The sequence below is a fragment of the Hyaena hyaena genome, unplaced genomic scaffold, assembly GCF_003009895.1.
Source record: "Hyaena hyaena isolate Hyena2069 unplaced genomic scaffold, ASM300989v1 scaffold_579, whole genome shotgun sequence".
Classification (NCBI taxonomy): domain Eukaryota; kingdom Metazoa; phylum Chordata; class Mammalia; order Carnivora; family Hyaenidae; genus Hyaena; species Hyaena hyaena.
This window is the reverse complement of record NW_024081207.1, coordinates 110669-134012: the sequence shown is the minus strand read 5'-3', so window position 1 is coordinate 134012 and position 23344 is coordinate 110669. Positions and strand designations below refer to the sequence as shown.

The window sequence follows — 23344 nt, the reverse complement described above, 5'->3', positions numbered from 1 at the left end:
TACACCACACTGCTTCCTCCTCATGAGCACACAGGAAGACTACATTCCCCAGCCTTCCTTGCAAGTTCAGCTGGGAGCCATGGAGTTCTGCTTAGCAAGAAGTACACACAGTGACAAATGACTTCTAGCCCTGGCTCTTTAACAGTGATCTTCAAGCCCTGTCTTCCCGACAAGATGACCTTGGTGGTCACACTTCAAGACAGAAGAAGGGTGCCTGACTCCCCTCAGCTCTGCATGACAGAGAGTAGTATTTTCTGTGTCAAGTCACTGAGATTTTGGGTTTAATACATTATTGCAGTCATTCAAATACAACAGACTTCCCATGCCCATACCTGATCCCCTCCACCCTCCAATTCATCCTCTACATTGCAGCCAGAGATCTGAAACACAACTCCAATCTCCATGCTTAAAACATTTCGATGGCTTTCCATTGATCTGAGGGTAAAAGCTGTAATAATTCTTTAACATGTGTTGGTCCTACCCACCTCTCCAGCCTTATCTTATACCCCATGAACTCTGTAATCACCACCCTGGCCTTCTTTCAGTGGTTTATATTGGCCATGCTCCCTCCCACCTTTACTCTTACCTTACACTCTAATAGTACTTTCCTACCCTTCTCTGCCTAATACCCTCAGCTCAATTCTCACTTTGCAAAAAAGCTGTCTGGGTCAAAACGACTATAACATATTTCCATGACATCATGAATCTCAATCCCACAGAACTTAACACAATTTCAATGTTTTATTTATTTTTTATTGTTGTTGTTTTTTTAAGTTTATTTACCTATTTTGAGAGCAAGTGAGTGCATGCGTGAAAGGGGGAAAGAGAGGGAGAGAGAATCCCATGGAGCAAAACTCAGGGCTCAAACCAACAAACCGTGAGGTCATGACCTGAGCCAAAATCAAGACTCAGGTGCTTAACTGACTGAGCCACCCAGACACCTTTTTTTATTAAGTTTTTAATTTTAATTCCAGGATAGTTAACATGCAGTGTTATATTACTTTTAGGTGTACAATTAGTTATTCAACAATTCTATACATTACTCAGTGCTCATCAGAAGAGTATTCTTTAATCCTCATTACTTACTGCACCCATTCCCCCACCCAACACCCCTCTGTGACTGACTTATTTCACCTAGCATTATACTCTCTAGCTCCATCCATATTGTTGCAAATGGCAAGGTTTCATTCCTTTTTATGGCTGAATATTCCAGGGTGTGTATGTGTACATGCCACACCTTTATCCTTTATCTATCAATGGACACTGAGGTTGCTTCCATATCTTGGCTGTTGTAAATAATGCTGCAACAAACACAGGAGTGCATATATTCCCTTGAGTTAGTATTTTTGTATTTTTTGAGTAAATACCCTCAGTGTTCTCTCTTTAAGATTATTAAATAATGACTGTCTCCCCAAACAGGCTGTAAGTTCCTTAAGATAGATTGTCTGCTATTGTTCACTGCTGCATTCCTCTGAGGAAATCAAAGATTTCGCAAGACCTCCAAGGAAGCTTACTTGACCACTGAAGAAGATAAAGACAGCATACATAAAGCTTCAATACTTGGCAAAACGTACATTTTTCCTTGATAGACTCCAATGAAAAGAGGTTTAAAGAAAGCAGAGATTCAATGAGGGGTCAGAGGGATGCAGGTAGTCAGGGAGGATTTAAGCTTACTTAAAACACTCCAAAATAAGGATGAAAGAAAGAAGATGACAGTTCCTGACAAAGCAAACCTGGCACAAACAATATGAGAGGAGGACACAGGAGGAAAAAATGGGACATGTGGACTGGCTTCAGATGAAGAGGCCACTAATGGTAGGCTGAGTTTGGAGACAATGGATATTTTTAAAGAGAAAAGAGGATCAGCTAAAAGGCTAATTCAGTAAGCAAGGCAAGAGGTGCTCAAGGCCTTCATTAGGGTAGTGGGAGCAGTACGAGGAGGAGGCTGGGTGCTGGTACTGTGAAGGTACAAACAATTGTACTTAACAACTAGCTGGGAAAGGGAAGGTAGAAAGGAAGGAGTCAGAATAAAGTGTATAGTTCGGTGATTAGCATTTCATCAAATGCTTACTTTCTCACATCTTTCCATATGGTGGCTTTAGAGGCTTTGATATTAAAAAAAAAAAAAAAGTATGGTCTTCTACAACTAGTAGTATTATAATATTAAATTCTGCCCATGAAAATAATAGAAAATCCACCAGGTAAAGTGTATACTTTTAATACTATGAACTATACACTATTCAACTGCAATAAATAAATATGCTTGAATTTATTATACCTTGATTTGCCTAGTATACCCTTGAAATAGCACTGATCTGGAAGATGAAACAACTGGCCTCTTGATTCATGATAATGATTTTATAAAGTATAACTAAAACCATCAGATCAGACAGGGCAAGCAGGGAGGGCTGGTCTTACAGCCCAGGGCTCCTCTTAAACTCTACCCAGTACAGCTCTTCTCAACAAGTTGGGAGCTCTTTTACCCTTGATTCAGGGAGAGGAGGGTGTACTGAAAAGCTGGGGTAAAACATTAGCAAGAGGGAAAAATATGAAATAATCTTTAAGTAACTATAATTTATTAACATCTTGAGACCAAGTGAAGATAACTTGAGGGATGCCTGGGTGGCTCAGTCAGTTGAGCATCCAACTCTTAATTTGAGCTCAGGTCATTATCTCACAGTTCACAAGCTCAAGCCCCATGTTGGATGCTGCAGTGACAGTGAGGAACCTGCCTGGGATTGATTCTCTCTCTCTTTCTCTCTCTCTCTGCCCTGCACCCCCACTCATGCCCTCTTTCTCTCAAAATACACTTTAAAAAAAAAAAAAAAAAGAAGATAACTTGAAATTAAAGCACCAGGATTATGAAATAATGAATTTAGATTACAAACTGTTTTAATGTTTATTTTTGAGAGAGAGAGAACAAACACAAGCAGGGGAAGGACAAAGAATCTTAGAAGATGTTTTAAACAGAGGAGAAAGCATACTGAATCTATTTTACTCACATCTTGTAACATGAGCAAGTGAGCTGACTTCTCTAAAGCTCTTTCATCATCTGTAAAATAGGAGTTATGATAATCCTACCTCAAGAGGACAGAAAACACAATACAAGTAAATCACCTAAATACAGTGCCTGTCAATGGTACCATTCAGTAACTGAAGACTCATATTATTATTAACCAGAAAACCTAGTTAGAGCTTATAATTACCAATGTGGCTAATTTTTAATGAAGCCTTTCGGGGGTGGATGACTACAGATAAAAGAAATCCAGACAGCTTAAAACTTATATTTGAAACAGTAATTTCTCTGTTCCCTGATAACCAGAACCACAAATTAAACCATACCGACATGTGACATATATCTCCTCTTTCGTCCCCTAACTACTGAATCGTTGCAGAGCAAAGACATGCAAGAGCGAACAGCTTAACAGTCCTCTCAAACACAGTCAAGATTCAGTTACACTACCTCTTACTAGTCTTCTAGGCAGAGCTATCACTTACATGCCTAAGTCAAAAAAAAAAAATCTACAATGATGAAAACTGGGGCCTATGGGGCAAGCTAATAAGCTTTTTTCTAAAATTTGTCCCTACCTAGTATACATCAGTCAAGCAAGCACAAAGCAATCTTCAATCCCTTGATAAATTCAAAAAATCTATAGTTTTATAGATTGTACCTTGCTTAAGGGTGCAAGACAAGAGCTAAATTCAAGTTCAAGTTCCACTAGCCAAGGGATGTGCCTGCATTGCTTCAATTGTTTGAAGGAGTGCCATCTACCTGTCTCCTGAGGCCACATCACCAGCAGGAGCACCATTCTGTAACTTGCACAAAGTCACTACATAAACTATCAGTAATCCAGAAAATGTTCCATGTTAACTCTCTGCCTTAATACACTCCTTCATTCACCTCACAGCAAAGCAGAGTCCTTGAGAGAGCCTATGCAGACCAAACAGCAATTCTACTAGCTATATGTTAATTTTAAAGAGTTCTACTAAAACAAATTTTATGTTTATACTTTACTTAGTAGGGACAAAATTCAACCAATATCCTAAACTCTATGAAACACTACCCACAACCCCACCAAAAGGAAAAAAAAAAAACAAAAAAACCCTTACAGAAAAGTCATCTCAACAGTTAAAGTGGATTAGATACAATAATGTCCAGCTGCTAAAAGTAATCCATCTCATTCATATTGTGTGCAATTGTATAGACAATCCTAACCAGATCTGTTAACACATTTCCCGCCTCAACTGGGAAGCCGAAAGTCAGAAGGGGAGGGTAGAAATAGTGGGAACAATAAGGTTCATAAGCTTAGTAGAGAATATAACACTCCCCACTTCTCACAAAAAAAACTAAACAGAAAAATGGGAAGGGAGGCAAGCCAGAGATAGAAAACACACTGCCAAACAGTCCTATGCTTCCACTGTTTTCTTTTTCGTGTTTCCAATTTTCTTCAGGATAAAATCCATGCCATATCAAGCCCTTTATGGCCTATCTCTGCAGCCTCTTTTCCCACTTGTTCCTGACACATCCCCCTTTAATTCAGCCATGTACAATTCTCGGCGATTCTCTGAATATACCATGTTCTTTTGAGATGCTTCATCATCCTTCTCTTCACCTGGTTAAATCCTTCAGGGTTCAGCTCAGGCATCAATCACCTCCTCTGGACAGGCAACTCTTACTTGGTCCTTCAATCACCACCTCTAATTTAAATCACACGATCCTTCCATGTACTGACATGAAATACAACTATTTCTATCAAAGTATTATCTACTACTGTGATTAACTGTCTACTGTTTGTGTGATTTCTCACTAGGCAGTGCTCCTTAAGTGCAAGAACTCAGTATCTTTTTTTTTCAACCCTACTTCAACCTCAGAACCATCATCTACTTTAACAGGTTTTGAAAAACAATTATCCCATAAAATTTTTATGAAATGTACTATTGACTTCAAAATATTGTTTCCCATCCTTTATAGTACAATTCTTCAATTTACACCAAGGAAAATCATCCCTCTCAAAACTTTAGTATTTTCAGGAAAAAATAAAGAAAAAAAAACCTCTAAGTAATTTTTATTGATCTGTATTGGAATATTTTGGTCTTGATGAGATCTGCTATTACGGTCTTTTTCCTAAAGATACAGAACTTTATATGTGAAGTAGTTTGCAAAAATCCTCATAACTGACTGATAAAAAACTTGTAAAGATGGAAATATTTTACATTATTTGATTTATAAGTGACAACTCATTGCCTATGCACATTATGAAAACATGAAGGTCCTCACGATAACATTGAAAGAGTTGTTTTGAGCTATAAATTGGCGTATAACATATTAATTTCAAGAGTACAGCATGATTCAATACTTGTGTGCATTGTGAAATAATCACCACAATAAGTCTAGTCAACATCCATCACCAGTTACAATTTTTGTCTTATAAGAACTTTGAAGATTTACTTTTCTAGCAACTCTCAAATCTATAATACAACATTATTAACTACAGACACCATGCTGTACATTACATCCCCATGACTTACTTGATAACTGGGAAGTTTGTACCTTTTGACCACCTTCAACCATTTCACCATCTTTGGCAACCACCAATCTGTTTTCTGCATCTAGGAGTTAAGGGTTGGGGGGTGTTTTGTTTTAGATTCCACATAAGTGAGATCATCCAGTATTTGTCTTTTTTCTTTTTTTTAATTTTTTTTAAGGTTTTTATTTATTTCTAAGAGAGAGAGAGACAGCATGAGCAGGAGAGGGTCAGAGAGAGAGGGAGCCACAGACTGAAACAGGCTCCAGGCTCTGAGCCGGCAGCCAGCACAGAGCCCGACGCGGGGCCCGAACCCACGAACCGTGAGATCATGACCCAAGCGAAAGTCGGACGCCCAACCGACTAAGCCACCCAGGCGCCCCTTCTCTTTTTTCACTGAGCATAATGCCCTCAAAAGTTCCACCCACATTGTTGCAAATTACAAGATCTTTTTCTATGGTTGAATAATACAGAATAATTTGTGTGTGTGCGCACACGCATGCGCACACATGCCACATTTTCTTATCCATTCATCCACCCATGGACATTTAGGTTGCTTTCATGCCTTGACTACTGTAAATAATGCCACAATGAACATGGGGGTGCATTTATCCTTTCAAATGTTTTTGTTTCCTTTCGACAAATACCCAGAAGTAGAATTGCTGGTAGTTTTAATTTTTTTGAGGAATCTCCATATTGTTTTCCATAATACCGTACCAATGTACATTCCCACCAACAGTGCACAGGGGTTCCCTTTCTTCCACATCCTCATCAACACTTGTTATTTCTGGTCTTTTTGATAACAGCCATTCAACACATATATGGTCAATTCATTTACAACAATGAAGCCAAGAACATACACTGGAAAAAGGACAGCCTCTTCAATAAATGATGTTTTAAACTGGACAGCCAGATACAAAAGAATGAAACTGGACCACTGTCTTACACCATACACAGAAATTAACTCAAAATGGATTAAAGACTTGAATGTTAAGACCTGAAGCAGTAACACTAGAATTAAAAAACAAGAAGTAAGCTCCTTCACAGAGGTCTTTGTGATTATTTTTTCTTCATTTAACACCAAAAGGAAAGGCAACAAAAGCAAAAATGAACAAGTGGAACTACATCAAACTAAAATGCTTCTGCACAGCAAACGAAACCATCAACAAAATGAAAAGGCAACCTACCAAATGGGAGAAAATTTTGGCAAATCATATATCTGATAACGGGTTAATATTCAAAACATATAAGTAACTTATATAATTCAATAACAAAAAGGCAAAGAATCCAATTTAAAAATGGGCAGAGAATCTGAATAGACATTTTTCCAAAGACATGTGGATGGCCAACAGATAAACGAGAAAGTGCTCAACATTAGTAATTATCATAGAAATGCATATCAAGACCACAATGAGATCTCACCCTAACTCTACTCTTAGCATCTTTATCAATTCCCTCTGTCCAACATATACACACAATCTCCCATCTACCCAGAATTGTGAAGTTGCTAAATAAATGTTTACTTAATCAGTACAAGTTCTCTCCTTAGTATTGTTTTAAAAGTCACAAATTATCATTTTTTAAACCTGTCTGATATATAAGTATCATTTCATTTCTGAATGCTGGGACATTAATGTGTACAATGATCAATATGCAAAAACCATAACCTTTAAGATATCAATAAAAGCACACTAACACATTTCAAAAGTTGTGCAGTCTACACCCTTGTTAAATAGGCGTTTGATTCCACAACTGAAAAAATAAGGACACTTTTTAATAATAAGGTGTGTATCTATTCAGTAGTAGCTTTACCAAGGTGGAGAGAAGAACCGTTTCAAGCCATTTATCAATATTAGGAAAAGAAAAAGATCTCTTCTGTCTTACTCTTCACTAAGACAGGAAACAAAAAGGACTCTATTCCTCAACTGGGGGACAGAATACTACCCATAATAAAAAGGAAGAAACTGCTGATGCACAAATGCTTATTCTAAGTGAAATTAGGCCTGACTCAAAGTGTCTGACTGGATAGTTCCACATTCATAAGACATTCTTGCAAAGGTGAAATTGTAGGGACAAAAAACTAATTAGTGGTTGTTGGTGGGAAGAAAGATTAACAGGAGAAAATTTTTTGGAATGAAGGAACTATTCTATATTTTGATTGTGATGGTAATTACACAACTGTATACATATGCAAAAACTGTAAAACTTACACTAAACATGGTGAATTTTACTTAAATTATCCTGAATGGAAAAAATTACACATCACTTCTAGTCTTTACTTCATGTAACAATATAAAAATATTCTACTCCCATTTGAGAAAGATCATTTTGAACACATAATAAGCTAAAGGCAAAAGATTTCCCTTTGGTTTAACAATTTGCCTTCTCTCTGGATAATCAGTGAGTACATCAATGAACCTGAGAGAGGAAACAGATTTAATGTTGTTGGTTAACCTTTTTCTCCATGGTTACACTCCATTTCTAACCCTACCAACTCCTCCTTAAAAGTGTATTTCAAATCTATTCCTTCTCTTCTACTCTTTACATCTCCTATCACTATCAGGATTTAAAATATTCACCAATTCCGGAGCACCTGGGTTGGCTCAGTGGGTTGAGTGTCTGACTTCGGCTCAGGTCATGATCTCCCAGTTCGTGGGTTAAAGCCCCACATCAGGCTCTGTGATAACAGCTAGCTCAGAGCCTGGAGCCTGTTTCAGATTCTGTATCTCCCTCTCTCTCTCTGACCCTCCCCTGCTCACGCTGTCTCTCTCTCTCAGAAATAAATAAAACATTAAAATAAATAAATAAAATTTTAAAAATAAAAATATTCACCGATTCCAAAGAACCTACAAGGTAAAGTCCGTATTCATTAACAGAGCATACAGGCCCTTTATTATCAGAACAAACCTACTTTTCCAGAGTCATCTTCCACCATAAATAACTGTTTAAGTCACTCTTAGCTTTCAGAAAGCAATTTGGCCATTTAAATTAAGAGCCTTAAAATAATCCAAACCCTTTGACACTTTAACCTAGTAATAACTTCAAGAAACTTATTCTAGGGGAATAATCTGAATACTAAAACCCAGACAGTTCAAATAAATAGAAACAGAATTCCAAAGAAAAGTATAGTATATCCACAACACAGTTTCAAATGCAACTATCAAAATCACAGTTATTTAAAAACATGGGGGAAACATTATTTGCTTTAAGTGAAAAAAGAAAATGGATATAAACTTTTATGTACAGTGTTTCTCAACTATGTAAAATGTATAGAGAAAAGGAAAGGAATTTTATCTCTAACAGTAGGAATGTAAGTGATTTTTATGTTCTCTCTAGCTTTCTATATTTTCCAAGTTTTCTAAGAACTTATTTTTAAAATTGGAAATATATATACACATACCCAAACTTTTCTGATTCACTGATTGCATAACTAGAACTCTATTTTAAAGAATAACGCAGGGGTGCCTGGGTGGCTGTCAGTTACAGTCCGACTTCAACTAAGGTCATGACCTCACAGTTGGAGCTGTGCTGACAGCTCAGAGCCTGGAGTCTGCTTCAGATTCTGGGTCTCCTTCTCTCTCTGCCCCTCCCCTACTTGTGTTGTCTCTCTCTCAAAAATAAAAATAAATAAACATTAAATAATGCAAATGCAGGCAAAGGTTAATGGCAAAGATGTCAGAGCATTCTCTTTTCCACGCCATCATGGTTTGTGCAGTTGACTGTTTGATGTCATGTCCTCAGAAGACTTGCAGAATCCAGCGATTCCTGGCCAAGAAACAAACGCAAAATCCTCCCATTCTTTTCTTCAGTGGATTTGGATGAAAACTGGTAATAAAATCAGGTACAACTCCAAGAGGAGGCCTTAGAGAAGAACCAAGCTGGTCTATAAAGGACTGTACAAGAGATGGCACACATATTATGCTGCATGAGGTCCTGTGTTCTTATCCTATCACTCTGTAAAACATCACTACCTGAACAATAGGCATGTTTTATGGGGGAAATGATTTTTTTCTGTTACTATGCTTTTGCACCAGTAGATTGGTTCAGTAATAAATGAGACCTTTTGTTTGAAACAAACAAAAACCAACGCATCAGTTACCAGCATGGATCTAAATTTAACAGGGGATGATTTACTCCAGAGAGAGAGAAAGGAAGGTAAAGAGGGCGCAGAACATGTATGAAGAGGATGGATGAAACACGTCTGTTTAGGCACGCCTATAACCACAACACCCAGCCCGGTGGAGGGGAGAGGTAAGAATGAGACAAGGGAGAATGTATCTAAATAGCAAGAATTGAGCTAGAGTTAATCACGGCATGCAGCAGTGCTGGTCTTTTGGGGGGGGGGGGGGGGCGCGTCTGTTTCCGCAGCATCTATCCAGCTCCCATAGATGAGCAGCTACCCAGAGCAGATGGGCGTGGCTTGGGGTAGGCAGGTCCCGCCTCCACCATGGGCCCCCAGGGATCCTTCAGGCCCCGCCTTGGTGGTTGTGGGTGGGAAATGGCGACCCCCCAGGCCCTTCTCCTCGAACCAAGTGTCCCAATTCACTCCTTTGGATCCGTTCTCACTGTGCCAGGGGCACAGCCAAGGTGGGCAGTCTCCTATGCCCCATGCCCAGCCACATTCCAAGCTCTCACTCCACTCATATTAATGATGCCACCGGAAATGTAACCCCATGAACCAGGACACTTCTGAGCAGGGGACCAGTGGGATGATTTAATACCATCACTGTACATGCATGATACCATTAAAAAATTTAAAGTTTTGGGGAGCCTACGTGGTTCAGTCTACTAAGCCTCTGGCTCTTGGTTTCAGCTCAGGTCATGATCTTACAATTTGTGAGATCAAGCCTTTGATGGGGCTCTGCGCTGACACTGCAGAGCCTGCTTGGGATATTCTCCCCTCTCTCTGCCCCTCCCCCACATGTATGTGCACTCTTACTCAAAATAAAGAAACTATAAAAAAATATTTTAAAGTTTTGGGGTGCCTGGGTGGCTCAGTCAGTTGAGCATCTGATTCTTAACTTAGGCTCAGGTCATGATCCTAGAGTTGTGAGATCAAACCTCACTTTGGGCTCCATGCCGAATGTGGAGCCTGCTTAAGATTCTCTCTCTGAAGCACCTGGGTGGCTCAGTCTGTTAAGGGTCCAACTTCAGCTCAGGTCATGACCTCAAGCACTGGGCTCTCTGCTGTCAGCACTGAGCCCCCTTCAAAAAAAAAAATTCTTGGGGAACCTGGGTGGCTCAGTGGGTTGGGTAGCCGACTGTGGCTCAGGTCATGATCTTGCAGTTCGTGGGTTCGAGTCCCACATCAGGCTCTGTGCTGACAGCTCAGAGCCTGAAGCCTGCTTCGGATTCTGTGTTTCCATCTTTCTCTGCTGCTCCCCTGCTCATGTTCTCTCTCTCTCTCAAAATTGAAAGTAAGCTTAAAATTTTAAATAAAAAAAGATTGTCTCTCAAAAAAATAAAAGTAAAGTGAAATCTAAAGTCATTTTTAAAAATTTCAAAGTTTTGGGACGTCTGGGTGGATCGGTCGGTTAAATGTCCGACTTTGGCTCCAGTCATGATCTCATGGTTGGTGGGTTAGAGCCCCGCGTTGGGCTCTGTGCTGAATGCTTGCTCAGAGCCTGGAGCCTGCTTGGGATTCTGTGTCTCCTTCTCTCTCTGCCCCTCCCCCGCTCACGTTCTCATTGTCTCTAATTTTTTTTTAATGTAAAAAAAATTTTAATTCAAAGTCTTTAAAGATATATTTAATATGCCATAAAATTTCACCCATTTAAATGCATAAGTTCAGGGGCACCTGGGTGGCTCAGTCGGTTGAGTGTCCGATTTATTTATTATTTACTTAAATAACAAGGATACACTTAAAATGATCTGGAAGAAAATGCACCAAATGTTAATACTTGAGTTGGAATTGTCATTACAACTAAACTTTTCTCAATGTTTTACAATGTACATAATTATAATAACCAGATATGAAATTAAAGTATTCTAAAAATGTATATCATCTCTGGATCAATTTGTCATTCCTCAAAGTTCTAAGAACCTCACTCTTCGTCAAACTACCTTATTTTAGTTTCTTTTATAGTCCCCAGCACAATGACTGACACCATCAACTACCTAACAACTCTGGTCTTAAGAGAAAGTTATCCTTGACGTCTTTATCTTAAACCACACACCCAAATTATCAGTAAGTCCTGTCAGCTCTACCTTCAAAATATTTATCTAATGTAATCATTGCTCATTTCCCCACTAACAATCCTAATCCAAGCCACCACCATCAACTGGATGAATAATATCAAGTCTGTTAATTAGTCTTTGTTCCCACTTGCACATCCCCACAGGAGTAAATTGTATCTTATTCCACTACTTAACACCTTAACACGTCCCCACATACGCAATAGCTTCCTAGTGCAATGAGAATAAAATTCAAATTCCTGACATTGGCCTATAAACTCTTCCTGTTCCAGCTCTTGCCTACAATCCATTTCCTACTTTTCTATCTCCCTTTTACTGAATTCCAGCTACACAAACCTTTTTTGTCCTTGGCATGCCAAGTTCATTCTCTTCTCAAGGCCTTTCTACTTATAGAGTTCCTTTGCCCTGAACTGCTCTTTACATGGTTATTTTTTGCCATGCAAGTTTTAGCTGAAATGTCACCTCCTAAGAGGACTTCCCTAACAATCTGACTAAAAGCAGCTGACTCTTCTAGCACTGCCTATAGATTACCCTATTTCCTTCATTCCACTTAACAATTCTCTGACATGGTCTTGCCATTTTTTTTTTGTCTTTCTCCCTCCGCCCCCTCCCCCCATTAGAATGTAACTTCTACAAGGAAAGGACTGTTTTAGTACTATATCCCTAGTACCTGGATCAGTTCTTAGCATATAATAATTTCTTTCTCAATTATTATTGAATAAATGATTGCTATTCTAAATCTTGAGGGTGATGAAAAACTGTTTGATTATACATTAATTTCTTTGGGAAAAATACAAAGAGTAGAAGACAAGATATTTTTACATTAAGAATTAAATCACCTATGACACCACCTCACATCAGTAAGAATGGTTAATATCAAAAAAACCAGGAATAACCAGTGTTGGTCAGGCACTATTGGCGGGAATACAAATTGGTCAAACCACTGTGGAAAACACTACGGAGGCTCTTCAAAAAATTAAACATACAACCCAGTAATTCCACTTCTGGGTACTGACCAGAAGAACAAAAACACCACTTCATTAAAAGACACATGTACCTCTATATTTACTGCAACATTATTTACAATAGCCAACATATGGAAACAACCTAAGTATCTACTGATAGATAAATGGATAAAATGATGTGGTATATATACACACACAGAATATGACTCCACCCTACAAAAAAAAATGAAACCTTGCCAATGGCAACAACATGGATGGTCCCAGAGGGTATTATGCTAAGTGAAATAAGTGAGGAAAGGACAAATACCATATGATTTCACTTATATGTGGAATCTAAAAAACAAAACAAAAACAGAAACAGACTCATAAATACAGAAAACAAACTGGTGGCTGCCAGAGAGGGGAGGGGATAAGAGATGGGTGAGATAAGTAAAGGTAATTAAGAGGCACAAATGTCCAGTTATAGAATTTTTAAAAAATTAGTCACAGAGATATAAAGTACAGCATAGTGAATATAGTCAATAGCTTTGTATAACAGATGGTAACCACTTACAGTGAATATTTCCTAACATATGTAATTGTCACATCATTACATTATATACCTTAAACTAACATAAATTGTATGTTAACTATACTTCAATTTTTAAAGTCAAGTTACCTGAAAAATAAAATTTAAAAGTAGATCATAAAAAGATTTAAAAGTTGATCATATATAATCTAAATAAAATTAGTTTTAAAAAAGAACAATTGGAAACATGTTCTAATGCACTCCCTTCCACCTTTTTCATTTTATCTACAACTACTGAAGCATGTGATGGTATAATCAGAATATGAAGAAAAAAAGATTGTTAATCTAATTAGGATATAACTTTGTTTAATGTCATTTCATCCAACACTGATCAGCACTTTATTATATACCAGGCACTGCTTTTGAATTAGTTATATGGATCACCCAAACTGCTTTGTTGGTAGGTACTCCCGTTTGGAGGAATGATGAAACTGAGGCATAGGATAATCAGTAACTTAACCTAAGGTCTTACAGTTAGTAGGTGGCAGAGCCAAGATTCAAAACCCTAGGTAGCCCCACTCTGAGCCCAGGCTCTTAACCACTTCTTAGTATAGTTTAACAGAAATGATAACAATACCTACCTCACTGGGTTACTATAAAGACTGAACGAGAGAAGGTATAACACAATGCCTGTCACATATTAAATACTTAGTTTTCTAAGACATTATTTCTTATTCTTTCATTTGTTACACTTTCAAGTGCTTTTCTATGGTTCAGGATGCCTCAATGAGCATCAAATGCCATTCAGTTTCATTTCCAAGGGAAGAAAGGGAACTGGCATTTATTGAAGGGCTTCTGTATGCAAGAATTATTTTAAAGGTACTACTCTAATAATACTTGCCTTATCTCAAAGGATTTTCACTTGTAAGACTCAGAAGTGTAAATGCAGTAATACAAAGGGGAGGTACTATTCAATTAATTTAGTACTTAAAACTTAATTTCTGGAGCACCTTGGTGGCTCAGTCAGTTAAGCATCTGACTTCAGCTCAGGTCATGATCTTGCAGTCTGTGGGTTTGAGCAAAGCATCAGGCTCGGTGCTGACATCTCAGAGCCTGGAACCTGCTTCGGATTCTGGATGTCTCCTTTTCTTTCTGTCCTCATCCCACTTATGCTGTCTCTCTCTCTTTCAAAAATAAACATAAAAATTTTTTAATAAAGAAAACCTTAATTTCCGTTGTAAAAAAAAAAAGTATGTGGGAATAGAAAGTATAAAAAAGAATCCATATCCATTGGAACCTACCCATTATAATTACAAATGCCCTCTCACTCACTCATGTTCTTTCAGGACCATCTGTTGTAGGCCTACTATGAGAGAGGCATCTTGATACTGAAATATACAAACCTTTTCTTAAGGAGATCAACTGTCTAGTTCTACAAATAATCTTAATAAGTACCATAAAATGAGAAGTAATGAAATCTGGCCATTTGTAGCAACGTGGATGGAACTCAAGAGTGTTATGCTAAGTGAAATAAGTCAGGCAGAGAACAGATACCATATGTTTTCACTCATATGTGGATCAGGAGAAACTTAACAGAGGACCATGGGGGAGGAGAAGGAGAAAGAAATAGTTAAGGAGAGGGAGGGAGGCAAACCATAAGAGACTCTTAAATACCAAGAACAAACTGAGGGTTGATGGCGGTGGAGGAGAGAGGAAAAGGGATGATGGGCATGAAGGAGGGCAGTTGCTGGGATGAGCACTGGGTGTTATATGGAAACCAACTTGACAATAAACTATAAAAAAAAAAAAGTGCCATAAAAGGAATTCATATGCTATCTTAGCCCTGCTTCTTAGACATGTGCAGAAATGCAGAGAATTAACAAAGTATTGATACCCATATTAATTTCCCTTTACAAATTAAATAGGCTAATCCACAAAGTCTGAGGCTTGTCCATTAAATTGGCCACTAACCACATGTGGTTTAGGGAGTCCATTAAATGTGGCTAGTATGACTGAGGAACTGCATGTTTAAATGATATTTTATTTTAATTAACTAAAATTTTAAATTGATTACCAATACCATTGCCAGAAAACTTTTAAGTATGCTTTGAACAACTTAGGTATGTGAATCTACTTTTTCAACTATAAAATGCATATCTAAATACATATCAAATGCTTCCAGTGAACATTGAGTATTTGAATTAAAATGTGCTGGGGTGCCTGGGTGGTTCAGTCAGTTAAGCGTCCAACTTCAGCTCAGGTCATGATCTCATGGTCCGTGGGTTCAAGCCCCATGTCGGGCTCTGTGCTGACAGCTAACTCAGAGCCTGGAGCCTGTTTCAGATTCAGTGTCTCTCTCTCTCTCTCTCTGACCCTCCCCTTCTCATGCTGTATCTCTCTCAGAAATAAATAAAATGTTTTAAAAAATGCGCTGTAATTGTAAAATATATACAGGATTTCAAAGAATTTGTATGAAAAAATAATATGAAATGTCTCATTTTTTATATTGATTAAATGTTGATATGACATACTAGGTTAAATAAATTTCACCCTTTTTTGTAAGTTTTTAATAGGGCTACTAGACTATTTAAAAGTACACATTAACTTACATTTTATTTCTATTCAACAACACTGGTCTAAAGTTTACTTACAACATTCTTAAAACAAGTTTTCAATGAATTGAGGATTCCTCAGAGCTCTGAACTTCAAAAATTGACTTAACAGATTGCTTCCTAACAAGCTGAAGGAGTCCTACCTGTACTGGCCTGCACTTTAGTTTTAGCTCTAGCACTACATGAAAATTCTACCATCAAAAATGTACCACATGAAACCATTAAAATAAACACTAATTAAATTTAGAGGTTGGCAGTTTTCTGACAATATGCCAATATAGGAATACAAGTAGGAAATTCATCTTTGTTTTCTGTGATAAGGCAAACAGAAGTAACAATCTATAAAGTAACGCAAAAATGTTGAAAAGGTCTTCCCTTGACATATTCTAAAAGCACACACAAATTAGCTTCAAATATAGAGTTCCTGCTATAGTATGCACTGAAGTGTCTCTGAAGTGCTCATCCCATGCTCGGCTGCACCAGAACAAGAGTTCTTTGATGCTCCTCTCTCATGTTAACCAAAAGCCAAACTCTCAGCTTTTCCTACGCTTTTTCATACTTTCAAATACCTACTAAAACCTGAATTTTAGGGGCACCTGGGTGGCTCAGTCAGTTGAGCGACTGACTTCAGTTCAGGTCATGCTCTCACGGTGAGTTCAAGACCCCCATCAGGCTCAGTGCTGAGAGCTCAGAGCCTTGGAGCCTGCTTTGGATTCTGTCTCCCTTGCTCCCTCTCACTCTCTGCTCTCCGCTCTCGCAAATAAATAAACATTAAAAAAATTTTAAACCTGAATTTTAAACGCATTAAAATTTTTTTTATGTTTATTCATTTCTGAGAGAGAGAGAGAGAGAGTGGGGAAGAGACAGAGAGTGAGACACAGAATCTGAAGCAGCCTCCAGGCTCTGATCTGTCAGCGCAGAGCCCAACACGGGGCTCAAACCCACAAACCATGAGATCGGGACCTGAGCAGAAATCAAGAGTCAGATGTCTGACTGACTGAGCTACCTAGGTGCCCCTTGTATATTTTCTTTTAATACCTGATTTACTTTATGGCTCCACAAATAAGCGTAGGTAAAGATGTGATGAGTATTTACATAATGTCAGGTTCACCAGAAGTGCATGCATGTTTATGCAAAAACATAAAGACATTTTACTACTAATTAAAGAAATACAAGTTAAAAGAGTAAGAAGGCATTTCACACCCTTTAGACTGGCAAAGGTTTTAAGTCTCATAATACCAAGAGGTGAAAAGAAATGGAGTAAACAGGCTGATAAATGTAGCTAATGTAGAATACCTGTAGGACAAAAAAAAAATACACATGCATACCCTCTAATCCAGGGCTTCCATTTCTAGATCTATACGGAGAACACACTCACTGGGCCTACAGAAGTAACATAAAACATGGAAACCATCTACCGCAAAACTCTTTAAGTAGACCCAAAAAAAAAAAAAAAAGAGAGAAAAGAATGAAAACTTGGGGAAATGTTCATCAATAGGGAAATGGATGGTCATAAAATGGAACCTATTAAGCAGTTAATATAAAGAATCACAGCTACAGCTAAACCCACAAATCACCCCCCCACCCTGAAAAACTCACCAAGTTTAATTTTTTTAAGTTGCAAAAGGCTACATAAACCATAGCACTTACATGAAATTTAAAAACACATCAAAACAATATATACTACTACAGATGCACATGTGTATAGCTAATGTATGGAAATATCAAGGAGAAAGAAATACATTAATTTCAGTTGACTATGTTAAACTTTACCTAAGCCCTGGGCTCCTGGAAAGGAGAATGGGTTAAGAAATCCACCCCCATCATTTTGTGTTTGGGGAAGCTGGGAACCAAAAGATCCTGCTTTTGCTCACTGGGATAAGACCTGTCCTCATGGTTCCTCAAAACTCTCTGTTTTACCTGCCCCAAGTCCCTGTCCTTTTTTTTGAGACATTCCTCCTTAATTAATGTTCTCCTAATTGCAATAGCCTGAAAAAAACATCTCCTTAATTCGCCAGCACATTAGGTCTTTGACACAGGAGTGTTTATCTCTGGGGAAGGAAGAGAATGGGTTGAGGAAGAAGACATTTAGTTACCATTACTAATGGTAACACAGAAACCTGAAATACGGCAAAAAGTTAACCTTTCTTTTTCGTACAAAGAGACCGGTTATTCTGTGTACCTTTCTGATTAAAATGTTTCAAAATTAATTTGTAAAGTATGTTAAAACTTGATGTGGACACATAAAAGGTCACAAGTAAATACTTTAGTCTGTTTTTTTCATGTTAAAAAATTCTTTTAATGTTTATTTATTTTTGAGAGAGAGAGAATAGGGGAGGAACAGAGAGAGAAGGAGACACTGAATGCAAAACAGGCTCCAGGCTCTGAGCTGTCAGCACAGAGCCCAATGAGGGGCTTGAACTCAGGAACTGTGAGATCATGACCTGAGCCCAAGTCGGATGCTTACCCGACTGAGCCATCCAGGCACCCATGTTTTTTTCATGTTAAATAGGCACATGAACACATGCTCAACCTGTTTCACTAAGCTGTTGTGAGTAAAAGTGTTTTTCTTAATCATCAAGTGGTAAAATACATCTGTAATTTATTCTGAGTCAATTAGCTCTTTGTTATAGCAGAGCTGTGACGGGGGCAAGGTTAGATTATCATGTATACTTTTACTGTTTCAGAGGCAAGACTACACTCCTACTTCCCAGAGAGCCATATGGCTATGCTGTAAATGTCATACACCATTGGTTACAAGAGGCACTAGGCAAGTCAACATGTAAGGTCTCGATCCACACCCAACAGAAAGAACTACTAAGCAGATAACTCTAAGAACTTGACTGTAGACTAGTAAATGAGCTTTCTAAGAGGAAGTTGGCACACCCAGGACACACACCAAAGTTGTGTGTGGTTCCTGTGTAGGATAGGCTGAAAACATGAAATTCTGAAATTTCAGATTCTGAAAACATGAAATCTCATCTTAAAGTGCCCAAGGTGATCTTTTGAGTTGGTTTCAAATTGCTTTTATTCCCAAGTGCTTCCAGAAGGCTTGGTGAGTACCAGGAAGTGATTTTGTTAAAGGAGAACAAACCCATCAAAAGCTAAAATTTATTCTTAACAAACAAACAAACAAAAAAAAAAACCCTTAGAAACATGGAACCTCAATTTCAAATATAGAGACAAAGTGCTAAAATCTGGGAGAATACAAGAACGTCCAATCTTCACAATACTGTCTAACAGCTAACTCTGAAAGGGGATGTTCTGTGCTTGTAAGGCTAAATACACGAACAATCTTTACAACTGGTCAGTCTATATATTCTGAGCCCTATTTGCAAACATCCAAACAAGAACTTGTAAGGTCTTCTTGATCTCCCTAAGGCCAACAAGTTTGAAATGTATCTGGAATCCACTCATCCTGATTATTTTTTATTCCCCCCTCCTCCCCCAGGAACCAGTAAATAAAATATTTAATGCATACAAATATGAAAGGCTTGAACTAAAACTTAACTGAAGTTAAAATGCCTGGTCCTCTTTTCAAATAGAAAATAAAATTTGTATTAAAGAAATTCAAAAAAGAATGTCAATCTAGAGGAACTTAAAGAAGCCTCCAGCCCACTTCAAAGCACTGTCATCAGAGTGGATACTCTTAATTTTTATGAGAACTCAAAACTCTTAAAGTCTTTTAGTATAAAGTAGTATATACACTGATAATCTTACAGAGGTTTAAAAGTCTTAAGATGCTTCTCTTAGCTTCCAGATTTAAACCAAAGAAGAACTGAAAACTGAACAATACCAAATTCCTACATCTCCTTAGTCATCAAGAAACTACCAGTTAATCTCTTTTTCTTCCTCGCACTACCTTAGGAAAACCAAAATTGTTATTCAGCAAAAAACATTCTGTACCCCCAGTAAACTAGTACCAACTGCTTCCAGGCAGACAGATGGAATAACAGTGTAATAGTTCTAGCAAAGTCTGGTAAGCCTTTGCCTGCAAATCATTGACCAAAAATGGTAACAGCCAGTGCAAGACTAAAGAAAATGACAAAATGTTCTACTTGATCGTCCAGTTAAGAATACTGTTGTGCTGCAAATTAGAGAGACGGTTTATTGACGGAAATATGTAAATTAAGCCAAGCGTCCGTTCACCACCGAGAATACAAGGGGCATGTTTCACTTTTTCGTGACTATGATAATCTGATGGGCTTTTAAAAACCTTTTTCACTCGCTTGTATTAGCATCCCAGCACTATGCCCACTCCAGACACGCTAAGTCCTGGCAGAGCCAAACTGTCCCCAGATAAAAGAAATGTTCTAACCGTGCATGGAGAGATCGGGTAGGGAAGGGTTAAAAGGGCCACTGCCAAGCTTGACAAGCACGACAAGAGTGCTGCTGGAAGCTGATTGCCAGATACGACAAACAAAGCGGCTGCGAGGCCACCCGGTTCTTAATCATACCAGGGTCATGCTCGCGATAATCATTCCGCCCTCTAGGGTTGTTCAATAAAAGCCTTATTTTCTTTAATGAGATGGACAGACCTCAGGGACCGAAACTCGCACGAATCACTGACCACCTTGGTGCCCGGCTTTGGGGAAACCTGCGCCAACGAGGCCCGCGCCGGACTGCAACGCCCCGCACCCGGGAAAGGCGGACTCCCGGGCGATTTCAGCGAGGGGTTGGCGCTGCTCTACCCCGGCAGGTCGTCCCCAGGCTGGGGCGGGAGGAACCTGGGGACGAAGCTCCCGGCGGCGGCCTCGCAGCAGCAGCGACAGACGCAGCGGCCAGGAGCCGCCCGGAGGCGCGGGGGTCCCAGCGGGTCCGCAGGCGGCGAAGCCCAGAGACCCTCCCCCGCCTGGGGGCCGCAGCAAGGCCCCGCGTCCCTCCCCCGCCGCGGGCGCGCCTGTCGCCCCTCAGCTCCGACCCCCGCGGCGCCCCAGCGCCCTGCCGCGCAGGCCCCGGCAGCCCACGCCTCGGGCTCCCTCCCCTCACCATCTTCGCCGCGGCGGTCTCAGAGACGCTAGAGGAGTAGCCGGTCGGCGCCGAGGCTGCGTAGCGTCCTCTTCACCGCAGAAGGAAGGAGCGACCTAGAGAGCTGCCTACGCGAGGCGCGAGCCTACCAGGGGATGGGTGCGCGGGCGCGCGCCTCGGGCCCAAACGCGGCTGCGCACGTCACGCGCGGCCCGTCGTTGCTGCGCAACCGGCTCTCCAGGCAGCGCCCCGCCCAGAGGACGCGCGGAGGGTGCCGCCTCACCTTCCAGACCCTGGGGGACCAGGTCCCGCTGTCACCAGCTCGGGTCCGTGGGGTGGGGCTTTCCTCATCTACTAGCAATGAGGAGGCCCGGCTCGGGCTGGCACCTGCCGGCGAGGGGCGGGCAAAGGATGAAACGGGGCTGGGAGTCCTATCCCCCAGTTTGGGGCGCGGGGGAAGGGGGAGGGAAGGGCCAGGGTCACGTGGCGCCCCGCCCACTGCGCTGCTGTTGCCCTAACATGGAAGTAGCCACCTGGCCAGGTGTGTGCCGCCGCTGGGGGCGGGGCCTGGCAAGCGGAGGAAGGAGGAGGAAGGAGGGAGGACGAGGTAGAGCGAGGTAGACTGGGGAAGGGGGAGAACGACGGTGGGCGGCTTCCCCGAGCAGGAGTCCAGAGGGGGGACCCGGGGGAGCTGAGGCGCGGACTGCGGCGCGGAGAACGCGTTCCGCATATTTTACCTACTTTGGTGCGATTCCCGCGGTCCTCCCCTGATTGGCCCAGGCCGGCACCGTCGGGCCCTCGCGTGAGGGAAAAATCTGCACATTCTTCCTTCTTCCCGAGGCGACTGTGGCCATTCAGAGTGCTCTGTGAGTCACCGCTAATTTCAGGTCTGGAAAAAAACAAGGAGTGATTTGTTTATCTTTGGGAACAGCCCGGGGAAGGAGGCCCGGCTGCCCGCAGGGGTGTGGCTGGGAAACGGCAGAGTTGTACTGGGACTATGGCGCCAGCCCCGCAGCTCCGTTTTGGGGGCTTTTAATTTGGGGTTGGGTTGTTGTTTTTTTAATGGGTGGTTACATCAGAAACACAGTTTTGAGAGAGCCTGAAGGAATCCTAGTGTTTTTCCTGAGGGTGCTTTGTGGAGAGTAAAGGGAACAGAGGGAATTTACAACCGGGATGATAGTCTAACTTTAAGTTTTACTTAATTTAGCCTACCGAGAACATCACGGCCTCCACCAAAAATTTTTTTAATGTGAGGCTTTGGGACAAGACTTTTTTGGCTTTTTGTTTCTTCTGGGCACTATATGAAACCTAGACTGTCGTGTGGCTTTTGTTCTGCCCACTCAACATAGAAACTTGTTTCTCATTACCTCTTCCTGGTTTTTTTGTTGTGCTTTTCCAGAAAAAAAAAGTAAGTTGGGATAATTCTAAGCCTTTACCACCTGGTACAAGACTTTTGCAGGCTAGAGCAGTGGTCTCAACTTGAAAGAGAACTTGTTGATGTCAGATTTGTGTGTCCCGTCCCCAGAGTTTGAGTATAATAGGAGTTAAAACGCAATAGTTTGCATTTCTAACGATTTCCAGGTGATGCTACTGGCTGCTACGCGGCTGTTTGGACACCACACTTTAAGAAGAAAGAACTGTATCCCACTGCAGCTGGAATCTTTGTTTCTCTGCCTGGGACTCAGGGGCTTCTCCACCTGTAAAGTCTTCAGAAGGACTCCTAGGTGGCTGAGTCAGCTAAGCTCTTGGTTTCAGCTCAGATCAATCTCTCACAGTTTGTGAGCTCCAACTCTTGTGGAGCCTGCTTGGGATTCTCTCTCTCCCTCTCTCTCTCTCCCCCTCCCCTGCTCAAGTTCTCTCTCTCTTCTAAAAATAAATAAATGAACTTTAAAAAATAAAGTCTTCAAAGACTTCCTGTCTAGTCCCAAATAGAATCTTGCTCATGTAAGGATACAAGCCTGCCTGCTCTAGCCTGTCTTCTGCATTCATCCCCATCCTGCCACCAGTGTTATATCCAAACATAAGAATCTGATCTTGTCAATTTCCTGTGTAAAATTTTCTAAAGTTTCAGGGAAGCCTGGGTGGCTCAGTTAGTTAATTGCCAGCTTCAGCTCAGGTCGTGATCTCATGGCTCAAAGGCTTGTGAATTCAAGCCCTACAACAGGCTCTATGCTGACAGCTCAGAGCCTGGAGCCTGCTTCAGATTCTGTGTCTCCCTTTTCTCTCTCTGCTCCCCCACTGCTCGAACACGCTCACGTGCTCCCTCTCTCTCTCTCTCAAAAATAAGTATTAATTTTTTTTTCCCCTAAGGCTTCATCAGCAGGTCATTCTGACCCTTCCTTCTGCCTCTGGCCTCTCAGCCTACCTTTTATGCCCTGTCTGCCATGTCTTCCAGAGTGCCCAATTTCCTTCCAGACTAAACTTCTCATTCCAGAGCCCTTCTTACTCTTTCTAACTGCCATAATTATGGACCTGTTAGTTTCTCAGGCCGGAATGTTTCTATTACCCTTCCATCCTGAAAACCTCTGACCACTAACCAAGGGATCATTAGTGGTTTCTTCTTTAATCCCA

At 40.5% G+C, this 23344-nt stretch overlaps 1 protein-coding gene across 3 annotated transcripts in view; it reads right to left on the bottom strand.

The window, feature by feature from the left end:
- DSTN (destrin, actin depolymerizing factor) overlaps positions 1–21583 on the bottom strand; it is a 34491-nt gene extending 12908 nt beyond the window's left edge. Inside the window, exon 1 of one of the 3 annotated variants that reach the window (XM_039256515.1) lies at positions 21515–21583. Coding sequence is in view for 1 of the 3 variants with exons in the window: in XM_039256512.1 (XP_039112443.1) it covers positions 20795–20797 (3 nt within the window). In the remaining 2 variants the exon portion in view is untranslated. Of the gene's footprint in view, positions 1–20794; positions 20989–21056; positions 21196–21514 lie in introns of those variants that run through there. The other 2 variants (XM_039256513.1, XM_039256512.1) reach the window with 2 other exon arrangements.
- Between the last annotated feature and the right edge of the window lie 1761 nt (positions 21584–23344).